General features: G+C 35.8%; 1 protein-coding gene across 6 annotated transcripts in view; it reads right to left on the reverse strand.

Annotated features, from left to right (window-relative positions):
- PDLIM5 (PDZ and LIM domain 5) overlaps positions 1-20332 on the reverse strand; it is a 224431-nt gene that overhangs the window by 72724 nt on the left and 131375 nt on the right. For 4 of the 6 annotated variants that reach the window (XM_061164380.1, XM_061164378.1, XM_061164376.1 and 1 more), the window contains 2 exons: positions 12879-13051; positions 12481-12517 (listed from right to left, as the gene is read on the reverse strand). In XM_061164380.1, the coding sequence (XP_061020363.1) occupies positions 12481-12517; positions 12879-13051 (210 nt within the window). Of the gene's footprint in view, positions 1-10977; positions 11940-12480; positions 12518-12878; positions 13052-20332 lie in introns of those variants that run through there. The other 2 variants (XM_061164382.1, XM_061164381.1) reach the window with 2 other exon arrangements.

The raw sequence follows: 20332 nt of genomic DNA on the forward strand, positions 1-20332 counted from the left end.
TAAATGTAAACTTCTAGTGTTTATTTCTGGGTTTGAGTGGTTTTTGTTTGCCTGTTAATATCTTTCAACAACCAGCATTATTTTAATAATAATCCTTGACAACATCTTGTTTTATATATATATATATATATACACACACATATATATTTAACTTTTTAAAATCTTTTAAATTAACACTGTCTGGTTGTTTTATCTTTCACATTTAAATGACTATTTTGGGCTTTCTGACCCTGCACCACTGTGATGGTTGCGGCAGAAAGCCCTGGCTCGAGTCAGTAATAAACTTCCTTTTTTTTGCGAGTTGCATTGTCTTGGAAGCCTTCTCTCTTCCTGCTCGGGGATTCGGACATCGGGCATAACATTTAGGGGCTCGTCCGGGATCCCTTGACCGGGAGAAGAGAACACTTACAGGACAAAGGGGAAGGATAAATAACACCGGTGCTCAGGACAGGAAAGCCCAGTGTAAATCCGAGGCCCTGCTGGGAAGCAGGAAGGTATCTGGCACAGAAGAAAGCTTTCTATAAAGGGGGGGCCAGCCAGCGTAAGGCCGAGGCCAGTGGACGCGCTGGGAGGCAGCCGGCTCCGTGGGAAGGCTTTCTATATAAAGGGGGGGCCAGCCGGCGTAAGGCCGAGGCCAGCGGACGCGCTGGGAGGCAGCCGACTCCGCGGGAAAGAAAGTTCCTCTCCCGACCCCGAGTCTGGTGAACAGCGGACGCCATTCGGTAAGGTGAATATGCTACCGGGAGGCAAGAAAATTCAGGGGGCCCGAAAACCCAGCGCTGTGTCATCGGCCGATGTTTGTTTGTCATGTGTTTGTCTTCGGCTCTCCGTGTTTTTGTGTGTGCCGGCATTGTCTCTAGTCTCGTTCTCTTCTGGTGCATCATTCTTTTCTCTCTTCTGACTTATTCTCCTTCTCTTCTTCTCTGATCTGCCCTCAACTCCTTTTCTTTTCGGGAGTTTCAGTAAACAGGCGAACGGTTGTGGGGGCAATTGATGAGTCCTGGCCAGGGCTACACTCTGGCAGACTCTGAAGGCCCTACAATAAGTGAGCCTCAGTAACTAGAGCCCGACCGGGTGAAACTCTCCTTTAACATCCCTAACTGAGGACGTGGCCTAAAATTCTTCTTGTGGGCATGGGTCAGGCACTTAAAGGCCATTAGGGCGCCTGCCACTTTAAGACTCCCGTGAGAGGATAAGGGGGTCACGGAACGGGCTAGAAACCCCTAGGGTGCCCGCCCCCAGCAAGAAAACTTCCGTGCAACGATGCAGGCACATAAACAGTTCCAAAAGCATACCATAAGCCCAACCTCTTGGCTGCCACCACTCCCAGTAGGATTTTTTGGTGGTCGTTCTCAGTGACTTCCTCTCTCTCTCTCTCTTCCTTACCATTTATTCTTTGACAAAAAAAAAAAAAAAAAACAATAACAAAAAAATAAATAAATGACTATTATGTGTATGTACATTTTCTTAACATGCATGTGGTACTGCTTCAATATCCCTACCTGTATCACTGCTAAGAGATCTGATGATATTAACAAGAGGTAATTGATTCCATTGTTGTAAGCAAAGGATAAGTCTGAGTACATCACGTTTCGCTTAAAAGTCTTAATTGTATCAAAACTTCTAGTTTACCTATTATCTGAACAGTGATATACAACTACCTGAACCCATGAAAATCTTTCAGAAATTTATCCTCAAACATTTTTTCCTATCCTAGAATTATTAGGATAGTAGGGTAATAAATATGTGAAAAGATAAAATACATATGTAACACTAACTCAAAAATTGATGAGGTGTTGTCCTAGCTTGAACATAACTTCAAAGAAATGACTACAGACTCTTCAGAAGCATTTGATTAGATGTATTTGGGAGATGAACACGTATCAAAATTGCACAAAGAAGCAGCACCCAATGTATACCTGTTAATATAAAAATAGAGAAATACAACAGAGAAAATATAGACAATTAAGAATGCTCATAAGAATAATGTAACTTGAAAACAGAATTCTTTAATTTGACTAGGAAGAAGAAAATTAAGACATCTGAATGTCCATACCTATCAAATGTTTTATGCTATACTATGCAACAAATTATTTCAATTTCCTTTTATAAAATCCCCGGTAGCTCAGCTGGTAAAGAATCTGCCTGCAATGCAGGAGACACCAGTTTGATTTCTGGGTCACAAAGATCCACTGCAGAAGCGCTAGGCTACCCATTCCAATAGTCTTGCCTGGAGAATTCCATGGCAGAGAAGCCTGGCAGGCCACAGTCCACGGGGTCACAAAGAGTTGGACACAACTGAGCGACTAACACATACCCATTCCAGTATTCTTGGGCTTCCTTGGCGGTTCAGACAGTAAAGAATCTGCTTGCAATGCGGAGACCTAGGTTTGATCCTGGGTTGGGAAGATCCCCTGGAGAAGGGAATGGCTACCCACTCCAGTATTCTGGTCTGGAGAATTCCAGGGACTGTATATGTATAGTCCATGGAATCGCAAAGAGTCAGACATGACTAAGCAACTTTCACTTCACCATCAAAATAAACACACCTTCACATAAAGGTAGAAAAACTTGGGGTTTTGAAACTTTCCATGTGATGGAAACATGTAAAACTGAATGGCAGTCAAAGACAGAAAATTAAGTCTTCCATCAGGGAGAAGACTATTATAATTACCCCCAATTAATCTTTTTAAATTATAATTTCCTTTGAATTAAAAAAAGTAAGCTGTAGGAAGTGTCTTCAACACTGAGTTTTAGTTAAGAAAATAAGTTCCTCTTATTTTCTTGTTTAATTCAATAAAATAATTTTGAACTATTTAAGGTTAAGAGAAAAGAATTTATCTAAATAGCATCATAACAGAAGCAGTGCTAGTCTGATAAAACTTCTAAAGAACTTAGTGCATATTCTGTACTTTGAAAGTCAATGCTTGCTTATTATGAGCACTGATTTTCATGAAACAACTTCATAAATACTAGTCTTCACAGTAAAATTTGGAAAAAGTATCCAAGTATTTCCATAATTAAACAGAAAATTAAACAATCTGTGTGTGAAAACAGAGTATATTGGAACTATGTTTCTTGCTTCAATAACATACTTTTTTCACAAGGAGCTCAAGTGTAGTAATTACTTATGTTCAGTAGATGGCGACTTTTACATTATAGTCATCAAACCAGTATTCGCATGTGTGCTGTGCTGTGCTTAGTCATTCAGTCATGTCTGACTCTGCAGCCCCATGGACTGTAGTCTGCCAGGTTCCTCTATCCACGGGATTCTCCAGGCAAGAATACTGGGAGTGGGTTGCCATGCCCTCCTCCAGGGGATCTTCCTGACCCAGGGGTCGAAGTCGGGTCTCCCGCATGGCAGGTGGGTTCCTTACACGGGAAGCCCTAGGACAATGTAATCAACCAGTAGAAAATGAAAGGAGATAAATTACAAACATCCCATATTTTGCAATAGACAATAATTACTATTTGGTTATATACCCATTTTTGAACCTGTGGTCTTTTTTCCCAGGTTAACACAATACTTTGCAGGAATGCGTATGATAACATTATCAGCTAAGCAATTCTATCTGGTTATTAATGTTCTATTTTTGCTTTTAAAAATTAGACTGTGCTGTGAAAGTCTTTGTGTTCTCTGTTTTGGGGCAAACCTGATTTTAACCTCATGAAAACATGTGAGATTATGAGCCAAGGAAATGATTCCTAATTTGTGTAAGCTTTTAAATAATAATTTTAGGTAATTTACTCAAATGACACATGTCCTAATAAGAATATACAACAGAGCCCAGTATATCTGTGAAAACAACAATAATGAAGACATGCACAGGTTAGCAAAACGTGTTTCTTCATTAATCTATTTCTACACTTTCACTGCTGAGGGCCCGGGTTCAATCCCTGATTAGGGAAAACAAGCCGAGAGGCTAAATAAATAAATAAATTTTTAAAAATCTGTTTTATGTGTATCCTGTGAATATCTGTGAACAACCTAAAATGTTTTAAAAATCTGCTATAAAATGAGCCTGTTTGGACAAATTTATGTAGGTTCTGCTGTCTAAATTTTCAATGAATGTACAAAAGTGACAAGTTTCAGTTCAAGAAGTAACATCTGTTCTGATGCCCTTCAACTGAAAATCAGAGAGACATTAGTTAGTGCCAAGGGAGAGCCTAGAAGATTGTCTTCCCTGCATAACCACTTCAGTTTTGTGTAATATAACTGGTGACTGGAGTTTGAACTGTTTTCTAGCTAAAGGGAGAGGCAGTCACTCTTCCCTCGGTGAGGACATTTAAGTCTTTGAAAATTGGGAAACTACATCACACATTAATTCTTCACCATAACCTGTGAAAAATCAGAACCCACCAATACTTGAACAAGAGAGAAAGAAAAAACAAAGAATAATTAAAGCATGTTTTGGTCATGATAATTTTAGAAATCTTTTTTGCTAAACTAAAATACTACTTTGGTGGTGGTTTGGTGGTTTAGTTGCTAAGTCGTGTCTGACTCTTGGGACCCCGTGGACTGTAACCTAACCTGGCTCCTTTGTCCATGGGATTCTCCAGGCAAAAATACGGGAGTGGGTTGCCATTATCTTCTCCAAGGATTCTTCCTGATCCAGGAATAGAACCTGGGTCTCCTGCACTGCAGGCAGATACTTCACCGACTGAGCTAGGAGGGAAGCCCTCAAAATACTACTTTATACTAATTTATATAGACCTATGAAAGTGAAAGTATTAGTTGCTCACTCATGTTGGAATCTTTACAACTCCATGGACTATAGCCTGGCAGGCTCCTCTGTCCATGGAGTTCTCCAGGCAAGAATAATGGAGTAGGTAGCCATTCCCTTCTGCAGGGGATCTTCTATACAGGCATAAAAAACTTAAAATTATTAGATAAATATTTTACTACATATAGTAGAAACTGAGAAAATAGTGAGTCAAGAAAAATCACCCTTTGTATGGTGCTTGTACTTTAGGCATATATGTTTCCAAAATAATTAACTTTAAATAAAATTTTCTATGGCCTTCAATAAGTCTCTATTATGGTCAGCCACATATTAATATCAGCTTTCAGTACATCTGATAATATGGAGGCTGTTTTTTTTTTTTAATCAGTGTTTTAGATTATACTTTTATCTTGAAACATTTCCTTAGTAATGATAAAATTTCTGTTGGCTTTTCCAATCAGAGCACTAAGTATTTTACATGCCTATTTCTAACATTAGTCATGTACTGTCACCTCACAGGAGTCATGGAGTTATTCATGCTAAAACAGACCAAAACCAGAAAGGAACATGGATTAACAAACAAATGTTTATTTAATATCTTCCACAACTATTCAACAGATAATCCCAAGGGAAGAGCATCAACTTTTGCCAGTTAAGATTGCCCATAGCAAACCAATTCCCCTTCCAAGCAGCTTAGGTGTGGCTCTCCCTTATCCTCACTATAGATATTAATTCCTTGATATTTTTATGAAGCTTTGACCTTATTCTGAATTAATTCACTCAATTAAAAGTTATGTAAAACCTGTTGCAAACAATTTCTCTAAAACTGAACAGAGAATTGGAGAAATATGCAATTATATATAATTGGTACCATTAGTAAGTGCTAATTAGAGCCAAATATGGGGGTGGTGAAGAACATAAAAAGCTTGTGTTCAAGGAGCTTACACTCTAGTTATGGATATAGGACATGGAGACAAACACTTAGCATCCCAATCAGAAAAGGAGGCACCACAACAGAGGTAACAATAGTACTTCCAATTGGGTCTAAGTCAGTGACTCTACTTTAGAATAGCTTTTTCTAAATGCTAATTTGTCAAAATGAATATTAGTATAGAAAGGCAGCTGGTGTGTATTATGGGCTGAATTGCATCCTTCCTCTAAATTCATGTTGAAGCCCTAACACCTAATGCAACAGTATTTTTGAGACAGGGTTTATAAGGAGGTAATTAAGGTTAAATGAGGTCATAACGGTTGAGGTTCTAATCCAAGACGACTGGTGTCCTTAAAGGAACACAAGAGACAGGCACCCATAGCTCACGCTTTTTGCTAGTCCACAGAGGAAAGGCCGTGTGAGGACACAGAGGCAAGCAGGCCAGCTTTCAGCCAGACATGGCATGCCTCACCAGAAACCTACCCTGCAAGCACCTCGGTCTTGGATGTCTAGCTTTTAAAACTGTGAGAAGGTAACGATAACCCTATATGCAAGACAGAAAAGGAGGCACAGATGTATAGAACAGACTTTTGGTCTCTATAGGAGAAGGAGAGGGTGGGATGATCTGAGAGAATAGCATTGAAACATAGATATTATCAAGTGTGAAACAGATCGCCAGTCCAGGTTGGATGCATGAGACAAGTGCTCAGGCCTGGTGCACTAGAATGACCCAGAAGGATGGGGTGGGGAGGGAGGTGGGAGGGGGATCAGGATGGGGAACACATGTAAATCCATGGCTGATTCATGTGAATGTATGGCAAAAACCACTACAATATTGTAAAGTAATTAGCTTCCAACTAATAAAAATAAATGAAAAAATAAAAAAATTTAAATTTAAAAAATAAATAAAAAGAAAAAATACTGTGAGAAAATTAATTTCTGTTGTTTAAGTCAAGTCTGGTTATCTTGTATGGCAGCCTCAGCTGACTAAAGTAGTTTACTAGAGATGAAGTTTACACTGCAAACACCCACTTGCAAATAGAATTTGTATATTATATACAGCTGACCCTTGAACACATGAATCTGAACTGCACTGGTCCACTTACAAGTGGACTTTTTTTTTTTTTAATCTAATAATACATACTGTAGTACTACCCAATCCATCTTGGCTGAATCCAAGAATGCAGAACCTCAGAAAAGGAGGGCTGATTGTAAAGTTATATGTGTATTTTTGACTGTACAGGAGGTTGGCACCCCTATCCCCCTACACTGTTCAGAGATCAACTACATCTATATACTTAAATATTTATATTTATATATACATTTATGTATAAATGTCTAGGAGGAAATAGCATGCCTATTAGAATGCCTTTTCCCTTCAATTTATGTTTCATTAAGACTTTTGTATTCAAGGAGCTCAAATTCTAGTTGGAGATGTAGGATATGTAGACAAATATCTATAACACAAATTAGAAAAGGAAGTGGGGTGGGGGTGGGGCACTGTGGGTTACCTGTGGCTAGAGCAGCAGGTAGAATAAGGAGATCTTGGAAGAGAAGCATTTGTACTCGGCCCCACCGTTCTCAGGGGCATTCCACTGGTCTTTTGGGAAGATGATACTTGGTTCTGTGGAATTATTCAGAGCACTAGAAGATTCTTCTTCCCTTGGCCCCCAGTAGCACCCTCCTGTCCTTGTGAGATCTCTGTTTATTCCATACATTTCCAAAGGCCACTCAGCTGCAGTATCCCTCCCAGGAGAGAAGAATTAGAGGTAAAATTTTAAAGATGTCCCTTGTGGCTCAGCTGGTAAAGAATCTGCCTGTAATGTGGGAGACCTGGGTTTGATCCTTGGGTTTGGAAGATCCCCTGGAGAAGGGAAGGCTACCCACTCCAGTATTCTGGCCTAGAGAACTCCATGGACTGTATAATCCATGGGGTCGTAAAGAGTCGGACACGACCGAGCAACTTTCACTTTCACACTTTAAAGACGTAAAGGAAACAGAAGTGTTCAAATAAAATGTATTATGTGGCTGATACATTTGATTCTAAAATGTTCCATATGGAAAATTATAATGTAAAATATTTATTAAGTACTATTTATTAGTTACCGGATCTTATAACGTTTATTCAGAGTTAATCTTTTTTTGTTTTGAAGCTTATTTCATTAATTCATTCCTATAGCCCTGATTACATCTGATTACTTTCTCCTTTTTTTTTTGCCAGTAAACCTGCTTTATTTCAAGGATAAAAAATAAAACACTACAAACACCAAGGTAGGAAATAAAAGTTATCTATAATAGAAATACCTTTACCTACTTATTACTCCCAGGGTATTTGTGATGCAATTGGCAAATAGACATCCTTTCCTCAAGGCAAAGAAAAGTAAACAAATCTTTCTTTTGAATTCCACACGTTTCAGGTTGCCCTAAACTGATCTTTCACTAATGATTTCCCTAAATGGTGTTTGTAATCTGGTCTGAGATGTAAAGAGAAGCAATGAGAAGTGTCCCAGAATGAACAGTGAGAAGGTGAGTACCAGAACCACACTGAAGAGAACAAATACAAGCGAGGTTCACCCTGAGATGTAACAGAGCTAGCACGGACCCTCAGGTTCAGCCCTACCAGTGCTGAAAGGGCCAGGCTTCCTCCCCACCCTCCCTCCATCACTTCACTGCAGGTGGGCAGCTCCGGGAAGGCTTAGAACAAGGGATGTCTGCAGCTGCAGTATGTGAAAACCAAGAGTTTTTTACAGAGGACTAAACTGTCAAATTCATCACTAAATTATGCACAGAGCATTATATGCCACATTTCTATACATAAAAGTTTTGTTTTTAAGTGATTTTATGTGTGTTCCAGGGCATTCTGTTCCCTACAAATACGTTAAAATACACATTAATGTCGCCCTTTTTTCATCTTCAATAGATCTCAGTGGGAAATGCATTACACTGATCAGGGCTGGCAATAACTATGTGGTGTAAACTTTATTTAGAAAGTTGATTACCACCCTGATTCTTCATTTTCTAATTTTACTTGAAAGTGTTCAGATATGTTAATCACCTTTAAACTTCCCATTTAAAATGCTGTGGACAGTATTGGGAACATAATTTATTTGTCTATATGGATTAAGAGTTATGCTTTGTATCATGCTTCCCCGGTCACATACCACATTCTGGCCACACTGTTCTTTCTGTTTTGTATACTTCCTATGATTCCTCCCATGCGGGGGTTCTCACATTTGTTTCCTCTGTCTTGAGCACTCATCCCAAGTCATAAAATCACCTGGTTGACCCGTTTTTCTCCCTCAGGCAATGCCATTAAGGTCATCTCCTCAATGTGTACACGTGTGATAAGGCGCTCAAGTCATGTCCAACTCTTTGCCAGACTCCCCTGTCCATCCACACAATTTAAGTGATCCCACCCTGCCTAAACCAATTTCCTTTATATTAACTTACTATCTTGGTAACTCAATTATCACAGATGATCTTGTTCACATATTTATCTGCTATTTACTCCTGAATCCCTAGCACATAGCAGTTCCCGGAATTCAAGCATTCAGTAACTACTCACGTGAAAGAATGAAAGTAGGCAACAAATAAATATTTACAATTTATAATATTTTAAATATACACTGGCAACTACAACAATTGCAAAATTATTTGGGGAAATCAATTCATCCTACATTTCTGAAAAACAAAAATGTAAATAAAAGAAAACCCTTTTAACATCACAAATTTTATTAAACAAGCTCTCTAGGACTGTTTTTATCTGGGTTTTCCTAAAGGGCATAAGAATGTACAAAATGAGTAGGTTTCTGTTTCCACAAATAATTGTTTTTCAAGGTAACCAAAAAAAAAAAAAGATTGACTATGTGGGAGTCATTCTATCTTCTGGCTGTTAAAATATTAAAAGAAAAAAAAATGGTGAAAATTCTTAAGAGTAACATTTCCAATTTTACATGAAAAACAAGCCTGTTGATAAAGAAAGTCTGTTGAAGAGAGGCAAACAAAAACAAGCTATAAATTAGGTCACTAGACTTACAACAATATTTTTGCAAGACGTTTTTATAATTTTTGGCTAGCTTTTAAGCTTGGAATATAAGATGTCCCAGGAGATTAACTGAGCACAGGAATTCAACCTCTGACAGGGTCAAACAGAATGTCCTTTGCGATCCTGGCTGAACATGTACCCGCATACTCATGGATCATTCCATTTATCTAAATCTATGGTTTCAATGAGACATTAAGTATTTTATTTTTAATTAGGTATGGTATTAAAACTCTAGTTTTCAGTGGCATGTATTTCAAGTTTTATGGTTTTACATACATATGTTCTTTTTTTTTATTAAGGAAAAATTATTTTATTTACCTAAAACTCTTTCTAGTAGCTCTTTCTCTCAACTCTGAAGTCTAGTCTAGAAATCTGATTCTTATAAGATACCATGTTTACTCTAGCCAAGACCATTTATTTTCATGAGAACTTGATTTTTTTTCAAGCATCATCTCCTGAGATTAGTGGAATTATAGGGTATATGAAAACTTGGTCTAAGAAAATAGGTTTTCTTACAGAGGCCAAAGACATAGTAGCAACCGGGACTGATGTCAGAAACATAAAATCATAAGCAGTATCTGAAGAACTGATACAATTAAAAGAAAGAAAAGTACTGTAGTACAAATGAACACAGATAAATCCTAGAATTATTTTTAAAAACACATTTGGCTTGCCAAATTTTAAACAGTAATCACTAATGGAAATTAATGTTAGTTTCTCCAAATTATGAGGCAGTTACCCTATCCTACAATGATATTAAAATCAAGAAAATCTGGGAAAATAAAAATGGAACCTTGATTGAAGACAAAGATGCTTCAAGATAATTTCCACACAAAACCTAATTCTATGCTGTGTCCCAACCTATTCTTGTGTTGTTTCTCACAGAAGATATTATATAAAATAATGTAACAATGCACAGAAAAAATATGTATCTTTGTCATATTCTATGCTCACATTTTAGCAATCTCACAAAATTAAAAAAACATATTCCAAGTTAAATATCAATAGAAATATTTATTTTACCCAAATGGTACTGTAAAGTCTTAGATAGTTTATTACTAACTTCAAGGAAACAGAAAACAACTACAAAGCTAAGTTAAAGGCAACTTTATTACAATACTTTTCCAAACTTCAAAACACATTCATTATTGAATTTAATCTAATATATAATACATTATATTACAAGATAGAAAGCATTTCTGGTCAGATATTTAGCTTGCATGTATCTCCCAAAACAAAGATTCCTAGAAAGAGCAACAATGCACAATTACTTATATCACTAAGTAAACTATTTCTCTGATGTCACTTAAAGAATCATTCATGTTGCAATTTATTTTATGTTCATTTACCCTGTTTTAGAAATAAAACAAAGCTATCTTGTCTACATGTTACTAGTTGATACCTAGAAGTTGTTTATACCCTAAATGTATCCACCAGTTTAGAGATACTTGCTTTGGTAGAAAATAGGATTTTTAAACTAACCAAACCAAAAGAGCACTTTATTTCCCCACTGCAAATAGGGGCAGAATTCTCTTCTTTCCTTTTTTAGGAGCCAAATCTGGGCCTCCTGCTCTTCAGACAGCCATCCTCAATAGCTCTTCCTTTAAAACATATTCAAATTATAACAAACTCTATTCTAATAAAGTCATTTCTATTTTATCTTGCCTCTGTATTTGCTTACTTAGAAGCGTTTACAACCCACTTTGAACATTACATAATAATGAACTTAAAAGTAACCTTGGGAAATGTAATAACATAAAGAAAGTATTTTCCCAATTACACAAGGGCATTATTTGCTCATCCACCTCTGCTTCAACCAACCAACCCAACTCCACTTACGAAAAGAACTCCTTTTCCAAGGTTACTTCCATAAAAACAATAAAAACACATGTAAATCCATTGAATCAATCTAGCTCCTTACTGTTCTCTCTTGGTTTAACATTTGTGGGCTACCAAATGGCACAAAACATGTTCATCCTCCTCGTTTTCGAAACAGCAGGAAATGGTTAGAAAAGTATAGAAAGGCTCTATTTTTTCTCTCACAAGGCAAATTTAATACAGATTTGGCTAAGAAGTTGGAGAAAAAGAACAAGTGAATGAAAAGGTATGTGCTGCCTGCTGGGGGAGGGGGACAAGCCTCAGAAATCACTGCACGTTAAGAGCACGTGCTGAAACTTCATGGTGCCAGTCACGTAATTTTGTGTATTTGGGACTAAAGACGTGAAGGGGTATCTTTTCCCTGTGGAAATAAAAAGAAAAGAAAAAAGAAAAAGAAATTGATAGAAGAGTTGTAAGAAAGAGAAAGAAAAGTTTCTACATTTAGATCACCATGCAGAAAACATGCCTTCTAAAAGCTTAATCTCCACAGAGCTGTTTGATTTAATAGCAAAGATTTTAAGTGTAGAGCTTTTTTAGAAATATGGAAATTAATCTATAGAGCCCTCTTGGAAACTTCAATCTTTGTTCCCCAAATAAAGCAACTGCAAGACACATGAACTCATTCACAGAGATCTGCAGTGTTAGCAAAGCACCCCCAAATATACCCTTCTGCCCACTTACTTCGATACTGAAGAAAACAGGCCGCAGACAAAAAATGCAGACATTATCAACTAAATTAAAAACCTCTAAATTATGTATTTAAGTACCACAAAAGGCACCCAAGTTAAGCCCCTAGTTGTAAAGACAAAACGCCATACTCTTCCCTTGAAAAGGTGAAAATCAAAAACAGAGACCATCCATAAAAGGAAAGCATTCAATTCACAAAAAAATGGACCACTTACTTTGCCTTCTTTGTATTATCAGCTTCAGACTCTTTCACTGAAATAAAATAAGCAATGTCCAATGTCAGTTAGCTTTTTTAACTTTTAAGCAATTACCTTTATCAATTAATACCAAACGGTTAAGTTACCAGAGCCATTAAAAAATTCCTTATCACTATTCTGTTATTGACTGTACTATAGTCAGTACTACAACTATTAATATTTCTGTACTTTTTTAACATAACTCTTCTGGGCTGGTTGCTTATTTATAGTACCACTATTTACAGTCTCACTAGGCATAATTTAAAAGCAAACTGTTTCAGGAATATTACTATTTCCCAGTGACTGTCCAGCAGTCTAAATGCTACCCTCCGTGGCAAAAAATATTCATCCATTAGAATCCCTAGCTATTTACTTACGATGTTCAGTCCCAGTGATCTGGGCAAGGATTCGGAAAGAACGAGACTGAGTCGTTCCAGTCCTCGGACGCCAGTCTTCAGTATCCTCAATCAGTCTCTTCTTGCTGGCATCACTGTGAGTAGGTATGTGATAAAACTCGGTATTACGATCCATAATGTGTTTTCTTGGTGGGCTAGGGTTAAGAAAGAAAAAAAAAAAGATTAAAATATTTTTAATTACATTAAGGCTAAAATATCCTCTCCCATATTATTTACAAGTTATACATTTAAGCCTCAATATTCTTTTTGTATATTTTGCTTTTTTCAAGTATGTGTGACATATGTGTGTGTGCTCAGTCATGTCTGACTTTCAGGTATACTCACATTTTTTTCTTTAAAAAAAAAGCATCCTTTTAAAAAGTATACTGGGCTTTTTAAGTTTTAAAAAAAGGTACTTATATGATAACATAAAATTACAGTATAAATGTCTATTTAACAGAAAGGTTACCGTTTGGGTGGGATTTTCCTTTTAATTGACAGAAGAAGGCAGCAGAAGAGAGATTTCCGACATGAAGAAAAGGAAAAGAAAAGAATAAGAAAAGAAGGAAAATAATAAGAAATTGCAAAGTCCACAGTAATTAAAATCAAACAATTCAAAATTACTTGTATTATCCATCCTCTGGCTATCAATTATATTCCCAAGCATGGTTAAATACCCCTATGCTGCTAAAATGTGTTGTCTTTCACAAAAGTAAATGATCATATCATCACTAGGGCCAAGAACCAGGAATAATTTGGTACAGGCTAAATCAGCAATTCCAAACACAATTTTTGAAAAGGATCAGAACTGGTATTTTCTATAGTATTCTCATTTATGTGTACAGATATAGCTCACCCTAAACAAAGTTAGGTGCAGGACCATCCCTGTGAAGATATGTAGTGTTATACAAATGAAATGGAAACAAATGAAATATTTATCAAAAGACCAAGATACAAATCATGGCTCTGTGACTTTTCAAATATGTAATTTTGGACAAGTCAATCTCACTGAGTCTCAATTTTTTCATTTATAAAATAAAAATATCATGCACAAAGTAGCACTGTCTTCAGGGTTAAATGAAATAATATATATGAAAGGAATTTGCAAACTACAGAGTTCAAGAACCTTGAGTTTGCTAAGAATATTCATTTTTCTATTATGAAAGCATAAATATTAAGGAATTTACAATGTACATTATTTTAACACTTTAAGATGTAGGTAACTTTATAAATACTCCCCCTTCTCAACATCTCCAGGCAAAACAGGATAAACACTAATGAATTTTGAGTTTCAATTCAGAAGAAGAGAAATAGGAACTTGAGTATGGACTAGCAGATACCCAGGACAAGATCCAAGCAGAAAAGTGCCCTCAGAGAGTCAGATATGCACGGCAACACCTGTTAGATTAACTCACTGCTAGGAAATCACACTGCTATCAGAATGCCACATGACTGCTGTCATTTTAACAGGGATACAATCAAAACCTGTCACAGTACACATTTCTGCCCCAGCGACATGACAGAATTAATTTTAACACTAGCTGCGCAGTCAGACAATAGTTCTAAGCACACATCTTCCACTCAGTGTACATTTTATGCAAGTCATTGAACTTCTCCAAGTTTCAATATCTCCCTTCTAAGAAATGGGGATTTTATCTACCTGAAAGGGTTGTTTTGAGAAATAATAAGATAGGTAAAGTAGGTAAAATGCTTCCCGGAGTAGGTAACAAAAAGTAATCACATAATGGTGTTCTTTTATGATTGCTAGAACAATTATCTGCAATGCATATTCAAAGACTATAAATCATCTAGGGCTTCCCTGGTGGCTCAGACGGTAAAGAATCTGCCTGCAATGCAGGAGACCCTGGTTCCATCCCTAGGTTTGGAAGGGAATGGCTACCCATTCCAACATTCTTGCCTGGCGAATTCCATGGACAGAGGAGCCTGGTGGGCTATAGGAATATATATATTTACAGATGTATATAAATCATCTATATATACATAACAGAATAGTATTTATATATAATACTAATAATAGCATTTAATACTATTAATATTTAATGATTACATTTAATAGTAATTCAAATGATTATTTATGATAAAATTCAATAACCTGAAAATGAAATACCTGAAACACCTTTTACTAATAGTGAATAAAATCTCCTAGTTCTTTTATAAATAATTTTTTTAAATTAGAAAATAACATTATTTCATAAATACATTGTCTTTGACAGATTCCTAAACAGACAACACCTTATCTGATGCAATTATTTGAAAAACTTTATTTTTAAGCTACTAAACTTATAGTTTTAAATTTCTCTATCATCAGTAAATGTTGTTTACTCTTAAATGGTGCCAGTTGCAGGTATTTTATCCTCTATAAAAGGTTTGGATTATAAAAATACAAAAGAAAAAAATGTCTAAGACACTAAGATTAATAAAATGACACCACTTAAGAATATTTTTTAGCTACCACACACTTGAAAAAGTACAGCACATCTTAGACTCTGTGACATTCACCACAGCTTAAGTTTTATGTCAAGTGACAGAAAGTTTCTAAACATTTACTGGCTTTGACACTCTACAGACTCTTATGATTATAAATAAGGGAATAATAGGAATACTTTTATTTTTAAAATTCATTTGGGATAGAATATAAACTTAACTATCAAGAGCAAATAATTTATTTCAAAATAGATCTTAAAAGTAGCAAGTTTATTCAAATTTTTTAAAAATATTAAACAAGGAAGGCCCCACCTACATCTCTGACTCCAGTATCTGCTTTCTATAATACCTATCCATCTTCCTGAAAATTTAGACAAGTTTTTCCACTACAGAAGTGTGGGTTTTCTAAACACACCCACTAATTCATATGAAGTTCTCTAACGTGAAAAACAAGTTTCCTAGTTTCCTCAGCATATCTGAAAATGCTAAGCCATGAGAAGACACTAATAAAATCTGCTGACAGTGTTAAGTTGAAAGCCAGATGAAAAGTTACAGACAGACAATGATGAAAATTAGAAAGAAACCACTGATTAGGTACTTACACGGTGCCAGGGTTACTGAAGGAGGAATAATACACACAAAAAAAGGTGATAGAGGGGAAAAGACATTGAAGTTCCCAGGATGATGGAAAACATAGATGAGGCCAAAAAAAGAAGAAAAAAATGAAATAACAAAATTCAAAACACTGAATTTACATGAAAATTAAGACCAAACATCATGCTTCAAAATAATTATGTAAAACGCAGACAAACCAAAATGAACAAGTGTTAGTTGAAATTCTATTACATTGTTATTATTTGGATAACAGTTTTATCTGCACTGCTTGTTTCCAAAAACTCTGAAAAATAATTTGTGTGTTAATGCTAGATCAAGCCTCAAGTTACTAATACCAAGAGAGAAAGATCTAATATTTAAAATATTTTCTTTGTTGTTGTTGTTTAGTTGCTAAGTCGTGTCTGACTCTTTGGCAACCCCATGGACTGTAGTCCACCAGGCTCCTCTGTCCATGGGATTTCCCAGGCAAGAATACTGGAATGGGTTGCCATTTCCTTCTCCAAGGGATCTTCCTGACCCAGGGATCGAACCTGCATCTCCTGCATTGCAGGCAGATTCTTTACCACTGAGCTACCAGGAAGCCTCAAATATTTTTTTCTAGGTTTCTATAAAATTTATTTTATCCTACAATGTGGCTAACAAAAGTCAGAGATTAAAATATAAATTAGATGTCAGATGTAGAAACAGATCATTTTAAAATCACTTTAGAGCAGACTAAGAGAAAATCTTTCATTCTCACATAATATAACAAGTATATATTAACAAGTATAGTCCTCTCAGATGAATTATTATGAACCATACATTAAAAAGGAATGATACACTTTTGAAAATTTCTTATTTTTTAAAATGTAGTGACTGTGATGAAAAACATATGAAGCAGTGGGTCATTAATAATGGGCTATTACTCAATTTTCATACTCTCCCCTGTCGATTATTACCACTGCCCTCATGCACAAGCAAATCCCAGGAAGTTCAGAACTGATTTATAGGAATTCCAGAGTACTATATTAGCAGCAGCATAATTACTGCCCAGAAAGGCATGTCTGATATATGGTAAAAGAACTAGGTTAATAACATCTAAAGAGGGAAAATAAAATTCATTCATATAGCCTATTAAGTATCAAACCATTAAAAACAAATATATTCACATTCCATTATATATAAAGAAGACAAGTATTAACTAGTTTCTCAACACATTGTTGAATCAATTCTATTACAATAAAGTTTAGTCAGAGTAAGTAAAAATTCATTATAAATGTAGTAAGAAAAAGTGCCTACCACTTTGAATGCTAAGACTGTACAGTGAAGCTAAGCTGTATTTCCACACTAAAGTCAGTGTCATAAACTCAACAGAGGGCTGAGTTTTGCTGAGTGGGGGTGAGACACGGGATTAAATTAATCTCAGTAATTTATGGGTATTTACTCTTCTCTAAGCCTTATTATTCAATGAAAAGTACTCTCTTCTCTGCCTTGACACTTCAAATAGTAGAGAAACAGTTCTCTAAAATAACCTCCTCTGACCAGAATAAAATCTTAGAAACATATTTGAACATTGCAAAGTTTGAGAAAGAAGTTTTATGTCAAAATGAAGTTGTGGGGGTGGAGGTATTCTATGATGTGGTGAGGGGTAAGCAGAAGAGGGTTGATTGGTTAAGTCTAAAGATGTCAATTTTAATATGCTGAAAAGGTATTTTCATGAATTTTAGAAAGTGTGTCCAAGTGGAATAGCCCATCATACAACACAGTGGCATCTGCACAATGGGGCAGTCAGACTGACGTGGCTTTTCACCCTGACTATACTGCCCACTTCCTCTATGCCTGGACAAGCTGCAACCCCCAGAAGCTTCTCTTCCCTCAACAGTGAAACAGATTACATTCTCTCTTTGGATAGAGATGTCCATCCAATGGATACTTCTCTATCTTTCAGACTTCCTGTAGGGGCATATGTTTACATGCTCTTGAAAGCACTTTGATAACTATACAAATACAAATTTGTTGTTAGAATAGATCCTTCAGCTGCTCAATATAAAAAAAAAAGTACCATTAAACCCAACTGTAGTTTATGCACATTATTCATTCATGTAGCTTCAGTTCACTCAGTTTATCAAAACTATAACCATCAAAAACAAACACTAATTCAAAGTAACAGAAATAAGTTCAGGTCACAAACAGGTGACAGAGCAAGAAACACCAAAACTTAGCTTCAAAAATCCCTAGGCTCCAATCTTAGCTCTATCACTTACAAGCTGCATGCTTAGAAAATTAAGTAACTTCTCAAGGTTCAAAGTTTAAATCAGAATTCAATCATATACTGCAGTTAAAAACACAGAGCACAATGCATAGTAATATTTAGTAATTTAATGAATATTATCCTTGAATTTAAAAAAATATACATTTAACCTAAATGTAGTTGTTTTTTCAAGTCCCATTTTCCCCCCTTACAAGTCAAATTATTACACTGGAATCTTATGTGAAAGCCTTTGTGAAAGCCTTTGTTTAATAAGAATTTAACTTTAAGTAGACAATCAGTAAATCAGGGCTTGGGGATGTTTCTCTAGTGCACTAGTGTATAATATTCTTATATGACTGTAACATGTTCCTTGAAGTGAAGTGAAATGAAGTGAAAGTCACTCAGTCATGTCCAACTCTTTGAGACCCCATGGAATATACAGTCCATGGAATTCTGCAGTTCAAAATACTGGAGTGGGTAGCCTTTCCCTTCTCCAGGGGATATTCCCAGCCCAGGGATCAAATCCAGGTCTCCCACATTGCGGGCGGATTCTTTACCAGCTGAGCCACAAGGGAAGCCCTATTCAATTAGTGAGATCATAACCATACATGAATAAAGTTGCTCTAATTTAATAATAATAATAATTATTATTATTCAATAGCTAATTCCCTCAAGTGTGTCTAAGATACTCCATATTTTCAATTCTACTCTAGAGTATGATGATAAGGAAATTTCAGCATATGCTCAGAATAATCATAACACAAAATTAAGTTCTTGTCTAATGTGATTTTTATCAACTTTAAAGCTAATAATCACTAGTTTATCATCAATACCAACACAAAGCTTTGACGTTGTGATTTCCAATGTCTATGCCAACTGCCTGTGGCACTTAACTAATTGCAAAGGTGTACAGACCTTCTATCAGCCAATGACACACAATTGCACACATAGAGTTCTATATCTTTCAGCAACACTGGCTGAGAAATCAAAAAGGTTCTTAGAGATTTTACCTGGGAAATACTGGGTTTTGATATGAATTTGGAAGTCAACTCAGTTTTATAATATAGACTATTCACTAGTGGCACATGTATTTATGCCTTCTCTTCTGTCTTTCTCGTCTAACAGTCTTGACTGCTACAGATTACCTGCAACATAACCTCTTTTAAACTGTTACACAGCAAACCCCACATATACTTCATGACGAAAGTTAAACACTACTATTTATTACCATAAAGCAATTCACCGCAACATAGCAATGCAAACAAAACTTATCGAAAAGACTAATGTGGTTATTCTAAATTACAGCTCTTTTGCAAAATTTAACTTAATTTTGCAAAAATCAGGCATTCATGCTGTTTACTCATATATAAATCACCATATTTCCTCTCCAGTAATGTGGATACTAACTTTGTCACTTTTGTTTTCTGCAAAGAGAAAAGCATTTAAAAATATTACTACCATATCATATTTTGTATCTTCCAAGGCCAGGTTCATCAAAATACCACATACGAACTGTTAGAAGAGACTGCAGTCCAATGAAATTAAAATTAATAAAGAATGTATGAAAGACTTACCTCTTGAAAGCAGTGGCACATTATAATGCAAGAGCATATGGAAAGGAAAAAGAAAAAAAAACTACTTGATGCAAAATAGATCCCCTTCCAGTTTGGAATATAAAACTCCATTTTGCTCTAAGTAGCAGCAGAGTAAAGACAGTAGTAAAGAAAATAGTAAGCCAAGACTACAAATTCATATATGAAGAAGATGGACTAAAAATTTCTAAAAAGTGTCTCGTTCCATTATTATTTGTAAGAAGGAACAGGAATGCTAGCATAGCATTATTAATATTCTAAAAATATCAACATAGTTGTTAGATTTCTTACTATTAGGATAACTATTTCTCAGTAATGATGCATAATTCATAAGCATTTGTTGTGTCTTATGTTTATTATAAAACTAAATAAATTTGAGTGGGACACCTATAAAAACTAATAGTCCTCCTGCTTTGAACAAAAACATAATCTATGCATTTAACTTTATATTTCTGTAAACTCCTAAATTTTTGGTTACTGGCAATTAGGATTTAAAATAAAGAGTAATAAAAAGTAACAACTCTCAACTGTGAAAGACATTTGCTGCAATCATT

The sequence above is a fragment of the Dama dama genome, chromosome 17 (genome assembly GCF_033118175.1).
Source record: "Dama dama isolate Ldn47 chromosome 17, ASM3311817v1, whole genome shotgun sequence".
Taxonomy (NCBI): Eukaryota; Metazoa; Chordata; class Mammalia; order Artiodactyla; family Cervidae; genus Dama; species Dama dama.